General features: G+C 33.2%; 1 protein-coding gene across 1 annotated transcript in view; it reads left to right on the forward strand.

The window, feature by feature from the left end:
* Positions 1-7,902, forward strand: part of tup (LIM1_Isl and LIM2_Isl domain-containing protein tup) — a 109,139-nt gene extending 101,237 nt beyond the window's left edge. The window contains exons 5-8 of the mRNA XM_085942909.1: positions 393-531; positions 4,972-5,134; positions 5,925-6,146; positions 7,564-7,902. Of these exons, the coding sequence (XP_085799035.1) occupies positions 393-531; positions 4,972-5,134; positions 5,925-6,146; positions 7,564-7,707 (668 nt within the window). The 3' untranslated portion in view covers positions 7,708-7,902. The remainder of the gene's footprint in view (positions 1-392; positions 532-4,971; positions 5,135-5,924; positions 6,147-7,563) is intronic.
* The last annotated feature ends 552 nt before the right edge of the window (positions 7,903-8,454 follow it).

Genomic DNA, 8,454 nt, shown 5'->3' on the forward strand with positions numbered 1-8,454 from the left:
TTTTCAGTTAATTCTGTGTTGTATGAAAAGTTATTTCGGAAGAAATCCGTAATCCAATCCACTATTATTGGTTGCTAAGTGGGTGGTCATAGCAACTAAATTATTAATATATACGTGCGTTACAATGGAAATTAAAATGACATTTCAGTAATCTATATTTGTTTGTTTGTTTGTTTTTTATTTACTTCATATCAAGTACAAGTTTGAGCATATTGAGCATAATAATTCAACAGAAAATTTAAAAACGTCGTATATAAAAAGTTCTTTTTATCTTGTAATTATGTATTGTCAGTATAAATCTATAAATAAATAATAAATATCTAAAATCGCCATAGGTTTCTGTTTGACGCCGTTGTTACAATTTAATAATTAAAGATTATTTTGTATTTCAGATTCGGGTAGCGAGTCGGGGTCACACAAGGGCGGCGCGCGAGGGAAGGGTGCGGGATCTGCCAGTGGCGGCTCAGGGGGTGACGGAAAACCTACTCGGGTCAGAACTGTGCTGAACGAGAAACAACTACACACCCTGAGGTGAGTCACTGGAAAATTTTAAAAATGTACTTAGGCACCTAGGCTGTGATTTTTTTTATGTTGCTTTCTGATAATAATTAGCTATGACAAAATAAATTTTACTAAAATAATGTACCTATTCGAGATTAATTATCTATTTACATTACAATATTTTTTAAAAAAATCGAATGAATATAATTATATAAAAAATTTAGATATTAAATAATATCGAACTTTTATGAAAGCCCACTGAGGTTCCGGTTATATTTTGGGAACTAGCCATTTTACAAAATCAAAATCGAACCTGAATAGTGAATATCAAAATTTAGATTTACATCCTACAGATTAGGGAGTGTAATAGATTTTAGAGACATCTGTGGGTCTATTCTATATTTATCGAACACTAAATTGATAAATAGTATCAAACTTAGGGTAGGTTTGTATCAAAATATTAGCACTTATTGTAACAATTACACGAAGCCGGTTTTTATTGTTGCAATAAGTGCGATATTTTAACAGCAGCAAGATAGGTGCTGTTAAAATATAGCACTTATTGCAACAATAAAAACCGGCTTCGTGTAATTGTTACAATAAGTGCTAATATTTTGATACAAACCTACCCTAAGTTTGATAATATTTTTCACTTTATCACTTTAGCGGTCGATAAGCATAGAATAGACCCACTGGTGAGGAAATTACGAGATACGCAACTAAATACATTTTAATAAACTTTTTTTTTATTCAATGAATGTAACATTCTCAAATCGTGACTTATTTTTTGAATAAAAAAAATAGTTTATTAAATTATTAGCAAGTCTAAGTACGTTATAAAAACTAAATAATGGAGTGATCCGCGACGTCGGTTAGTTAATAAGGAATCAATTACCTACCTTAATTTAATATACTAAAACCGATAGCCAACATTATAATGCAATTCGATAAGCATTTCATGTAACTTAAAATCGTTGTAATTAACTACGATGCCGGTAGCTTAATTGTAAAAGCATACTGGCGCGAATCCAGTCGATACAGGTTCAAGTCCCGTCGGGTGTCGTATTTTTTTCTACAAAATGATTTTTTATAGTGTGTTTATGCATGAAATGTTTTCAAATTATGTATATTAAATACATTTTATTAAGAAAATTATTTTTCACACAATGTAAGTAAAGTAGATAACATATAAAACAACGATTATAATCTATGTTTTATCATCGTAGTGCCAGTAGAATGTCAATAATTATTCCAGATACTTTTAATTATTGAAATCGCTATATAAATAATTACAAAACTCAAAATTTTTTAAAACTATTGTCAATAATTGAATCCAAGGATTTTAGCTTCACTAAATCAAGCCATAATACAATGAGTAGAGTATTTGGTAAGGTAGAGATAATTTTGTAAAGTAAAAACAAAGAATCCAGAAACTACACTGATAGAACTGAAATCTGATAGTTGTGTATATGTAGCAAATTAAAAGTATTACGTTTTGAGCTACGGCTGAACTGTAGTAAGTATTTTATTACAGTCTTCTTGTGGTTACGATTTGCAAACACGGCCCTTTCTAAAATTGTTGAAAAATTAACTTTAAATGACATTTCGTATAGAAGAATACTAGGCAGTAGCCTCAAACCCGGTTTTATTACATACAAAATATCAAATTAAAATAACGCGAAACTTTCAAATGTGGCTTATTCCATAATTATTTAGTTTCAAAGACGGCTCATTCCACGTTAGCTCAGCTTTTGGGTCATGTGATTGGATGTGTACTTACATAGGTGGATTAATGTTGCAGAAACGGCTCAATCGCTTTCAAACCTGGCCTGATACAAACATTGAATCGTCGCTGTAGGATTGGTTTGTCGAATAGACCGAATGTCAAATGTTCACGAGACGAAAAACAAATTTGATTATCCTATACTTAAATACATGGAGGTATTTACATTCATTACAAATCAATTTAAAGAAAAGGATGGTTCTGGTCCATTTAGCTACAAAAAATCATTCTGCATTAAAAGGTTGATTTTGACAAAAACGGATATTCGACAAACCAATCCTATAGCGACGAAATGTTATTAAATTCTTTATTAATATTGAAATGAATAAATTTCCCTTTGTTTTCTATTTTAAACACACTACACCAGAAATGAATTAAAAAATCATACAAATTAGTCCTTTATTAGTCTGTAAAACAGTTTTTTGCATTCTGCTGCAAAATGTGTTTCTGGGAACGAGACGTGTTTGCAAATAGTAACCTCACTTTTACACATGTCATTAGAAAGATATCTACATAATATTTAATAGAAACGCTTTTTAAGCAAATTTTTTCGTCAATTCTATTTGCATGTTTCTTCATTCTGCGCGAGATGTCTCTAGAAAAATTAAAAGGTGTCAATCTTTAATATAACTTTATACAATCGCGACTTAAGTTATACGAAAATATTACCGGGAACTAACCTAACCTCAATTGGCTTTCAAAAGACGTGTATTAATTAACATTTCATAATTCATCCATATACCTAGTTATCATCCATAAATTTGTGAAAATAAAGTGTAAGTAGATATTTTTAGAGATGAGTTTAATCATAAGTAGGTAGGTAGGTACCTAGTTTATTAGAGTTATTGTATTCGACCAAAAACAATATTCCTACGTAATAATATTATATATTATTATTCAACTGGAAAAATTGTACAGTTATCTTATTTTAGTATTTCTTTGGCCGATAGATGTCACTAGTATTGTTTTTAAATACATATTTATAATATTGTGTTGTGTTCTCGGTTGAGATGTTTGTTATGTTGTCAACCTTTCGGTGAAAAACTAAGCCCACATTGTGTCATTCGCCAAGAATCCTTTTTTATTAGATGTGTCATTTTCTAAAACAAACTGTAGTATTTACTTACATACTTTTTTTCACTAAAATGGATATTCGTATGCCGTAAACATTATTATGAGGAAAAAATAATGTACGCTTCATTAAAATATTTGATAGATAGTGACATCACACAAAAAAGTTGCACAGGCTGTTTTAATTCAAAACAATAAACCTAACCTCACATTAATCCAAATTTTTGAGAGTTTTCTCAATTAATAGGTATTTCTGTTGATCAACATTTAGTTGTACAAAGTTGGTCTCACAAATATTTAGGAAATTTGTTTTTTTGTCATTTTTATGTACCTATGAAAAGGTAACATTTAATAAAAAGCCTTATTTTGTGGATGTTGAAGTTTTCAATGTTGAAAGACACGGTTTTTGAAAACAATATTATTTTTTTCAATTATATGCTTGCCTTTTTATAATGTCCCATTGAACTTGATCAGTATTTGTAATCTTATCAAGGCAATGAATAAATGATATTTTTTACTGACTTAAAAGTTTTTTTTGCGTATTCTGTGTAGTATGTGTTTTGGTGAACGTAACATTGACGCAAGGCAGGCATTGAATAAATAAATAAATATAAATGCGGGGGGGCAATAGTGATTCCGAAGCTTGTCCTAGAAGGTGCGATTCTCGCGAGCGGGGAGGTTCGAAGGGCGCGAAGGGGGCGAAAGGGGGCGCCTGCGACAAGCCGACCCGCGGCCGCACTGTTTTCAGCGAGAAACAACACCGCACGCTCAGGTTGGCCAACATCACAAACATCACAACACTTGAATGATTTATTATATGACTTATGATAATAATAGTAATATAGCCCCTCCCCTCTATTTATTATGTGCAGCCAAAGAAATATTATGATAACTCCATCTCTTACAGCATAGGAACTAAAGCCTCTTTATCTTTTGTTGGCCAGTTTTTATAGAGAACTTATTTGAAATTTTAGGTATAGTTTTTTTTTTTTTTTTTATTAAAATTTTAGGTATAGTATAGTCCACGTTGCTAGTAACATACTCATGCACTTATATAAATGATACTAACATAAATTTTAGCACATTTGTGTTTAGAGTTTGATAATTATAACAAAGAATAAAGTCAAGCTGGATTTGTTGGGTTTTAACTTCCAATGAAGTGAATATAATATTATTATTATTCCATTATTAGCATCAGACTAACAAATTATGATGAATTTAACCAAAAATTTCATGTGATTTCAATTTTATCATTCTGTTCCAAATTTAAAGTCATATTATTTAGAATTCATTTAAAACATATTTTCAAATTTGGAATAGAATGACTGATTGCAAAACGTATATTTAAAGTTGAATGAATGTGTAAAACTGATATTTAAAATTTAATAAATGTGTAAAACTGATATTTAAAATTGAATGAATGCGTAAAACTGATGTTTGAAATACCTAGAATGAATGAACCTACAATCAATTTGAATTTTGTAAAGCACCCACTTAGCTTTAGATTAAGAAAACCCAGACTACTACAATGTATCAATTATAGGTAAGAAGGTAATATATTGGTGTGTAAATGAAGGTGAACAATGACGTAAACAATAGGTTGTTGTGCATTCCAGAACATGCTACGCAGCAAACCCTCGTCCAGACGCCCTAATGAAAGAGCAGCTAGTAGAAATGACGAGCCTGTCTCCGCGAGTGATCCGGGTATGGTTCCAGAACAAGCGCTGCAAAGACAAAAAGAAAACCATCCAGATGAAGCTGCAGATGCAGCAAGAAAAGGTGAGTCATTTTGTAAGTAATACCACAACATTTTTATTATTTTTATTTTTAATTATTAATAGTTAATACTTTTTATCACTAACAGTGATAATGCCTGGATAGGCATGTCATGTGCCACTAAGTATGGTATATTGTACGGGGTGTCAAATTAGCGCAGGAATTCTAATATTGCACCTTCACCTAGGTTTCGTGGCAACGAGATTTATTTTTAAAATTTATTTTCATAGGAGATTTATTTTGTTTGCTATCTTACTAAAATAATATCTAAGCTCTAAAGCAACGTGATCTAATCTAGATTAGAGTAAAGCCACATTTAGACCAAGTGAGCGAATGTTTGTTCTTCCCCCACTCCAGCGAAATTCTTATGCTCGCTCAACAAAAAGCGTTTACGTCAAGAGAATTTCGCTGGAGTGGGGGAAGAACAAACATTCGTTCGCTTGGTCTAAATGCGGCGTAAGAGTTTGATTTCACAACCCAATTGTCTATAATAATAGATTTTTATTTATATATTTATTTATAAATGGTGTATAATTGAAGATTGCAATTAATAATACAATATACTTCTTTAACGAAAAGGAAAATGGACATAATATATCGACAAAAGAGCTGCTTGATTGAAGATTGGCATTAATTAATTAAAAAACTGTTGATTTTTATAATACACACAAGCATTTTTTTAAAGCACTTCATCAAAGTAATCTGTAAAATAATACCCTTAACATTTCAGACTATGCCTTCTTCAAAGAAAAGGCATTTTCCTTGACCCCCTATTCCATTTTCTCACCAACAGTATCTGGCGCAGGAAGGGCGAAAGTTGGGGTACGGCGGTATGCAAGGGGTAGCACTGGTGGCAGGCTCCCCCGTCCGCCACGACTCTCCTCTGGGACTGGCGCCGCTAGAGGTCACCGCTTACCAACCCCCGTGGAAGGCGCTCAGTGATTTTGCACTCCACACAGACCTTGAGCAAGGTGGAGGACCTCACGGACCCGCTTTCCAACACCTCGTTAATCAGGTAATTTTTACTGACTCTTTGTTACTTCACAAATATCTCACGAGTCCATTGCTTCACACCTGCGGAGCTATTCTATAGATAAGACGCATACATATTTATATATTGAGAAGGTTAATTGTTAGAATATATTAACCGTCTAAAAGTGCTATGTTTTAACAGCCTTCTCTTGGCTGTGTTAACTTTTAGAGCTAGATAGACAGTTTTGACAGTTTAGACGGCTAACTTATTAAAACAATTATAATAACTCAATAGGTACATAAATATGATAAAGTGATTAGCCATCGATAGCCGCCTAGAATAGACCCACACTCCGTTCAGCAGGTTATGTCTTACACCTAATTATGCAAGAGGCTTGGTATGGAAAGATGTAAAATTAAGTGCATTTAAAAAGGCAGATACAGTAGTAAGGTAAGGGAAGGAGATGGAAACTGACAGAGGGGAATAGAGACGTGGGTCCCAGGTTCGAATCCTGGGTCTGGCAAGTACCTACACATATTGTTTTTCAATAATTTGTGTATGAGTCAGAGTATGGACCGAATAGGTTGAGCAAGTGGCTGACATCCATTTCTCCTAAAAACAAAATCTGTCAATACAAACCTCCACTCTGTGGAGGTCCATATGATCCTATTAGGATTGGACATGTTCGAAAAGAAAAAAAAAGCCACGATACATAGTACACTATAATGCAAATGACAATTAAATTTTCAAGAGTGAAGAGTGAAGAAATGTTTACAATGAAATGAAAGCTATTAAGTATAGTATTTCATGTTCAATGGATAGGGTTAAAATTAAATTTTATTATTGTCTCCCAGTTTTATATTCCAAATTTAGTATTGTCAAAAAAGTCAATATTCCAAATTTAAATTTATTGAACTAATCAGCACTCATGTTTGCCAACACAAAAAAGTATGTAAACACAGTACCTATATTATGTATATTTGTGGTTAAAAGCTTAGATTACGTTATGTATTATTTATTGTGGTAAATGTGTTGATATTAGAATTTTCAATTGCGGGATCCTACGAATACGAAATCCAGGGATTCAATTTTTTCCTGGTTTTAAAATGCTTAGTTGAACATATAGATAGACATGAATTAATCAACCAAAGTACATTGGCCGGAATCCAATGAATGCAGGTTCGAGTCCTGTCTGGTGGCATTTTATTTTCAAGATTTTTTCTAATGGGTATGTTTCTGAGGTGTTTCCAAATTATGTATGAACCGATCGGTTTGGAAAATCATTGTTATGTCAAAATGTTAAAAACCAAGCACAGCTAACATAAACTCTTTTAATTTTAATTCTTGCACATTTCATTCTCTCAAACTTAATTACACGTGAAATTTTTTTTTTCAAAATTGAATATAAGAATCTCTGTATTGATTATCAATTAATTAATCTGGCTAATTATATTTCCAGATGCACGGCTACGATCTTGGAATGCATCAACCGCAGCCCCAGCACCATACTCCGATGATGCAAGACTCTCTCGTTCACCCCGACAGTGCTGATAGCTACGTCACTTACCTCGAGAGCGACGACTCCATGCCGGCCAGCCCCTAACCTCTTGTGGTTCCTTGGCAGTACAACAAGATGGCAACCTGTAATCTAAACTGACTTCAATCCGGAAAGAAAATAACTTTCAATATCATCTGAAATTAATGCCAACATCGGTGATAGCTGTGTCCTCACCTAATATATTATCACACCCAAAGAATGACTATTTTGACTGCTGATGCCCATTAGTATAATAACAAATCCATTATCTCGTCTTTTGCCGTATCCACAATAAGAGTAAAGCATGTGATGCCTCCAAGAATCTCCGACACTCGTTAGTCTCCTTGCTTCGTCTTCGGTCATACCAGAATCTCGTAGATCCACCGAATACATCCTGTGAATGCTATCTTGCAACCTTCCTGGACACAGAAAATGGCCAACTATAATTCAAATAAATCAACAAGTACCATAAGCATTTAATAAAATAAAATAATATGTGTCTATTGTATTGATATACTACTAGATGAGCAGTTCCCATACAAGTGTCATTTTAAAAATGTACCACAAAAGATATTACGAATATCGTCTTATAATATTTCCTTGTAGGTATAATGCGTTAAGACCGATAACATGGATTCCCGAATTTCACCCGTATTGCCCTGGCTGTAAAACTATATTTGCGTTCTTGGAATAGTGAACCTAAGGGTGGCTGCAACGCAAAGCAGACAGAGCAAGTCGTCATGCGCTGACTATTAGTTAGAGTAAGATGCAAGCTAGTTGGGCTTACTCAGTAAGTTTTAACAAAGGCCGAGT

The sequence above is a fragment of the Rhyacophila brunnea genome, unplaced genomic scaffold (genome assembly GCF_057557595.1).
Source record: "Rhyacophila brunnea isolate RB1 unplaced genomic scaffold, BYU_Rbru_1.0 scaffold_15, whole genome shotgun sequence".
In the NCBI taxonomy this organism is placed as follows: Eukaryota; Metazoa; Arthropoda; class Insecta; order Trichoptera; family Rhyacophilidae; genus Rhyacophila; species Rhyacophila brunnea.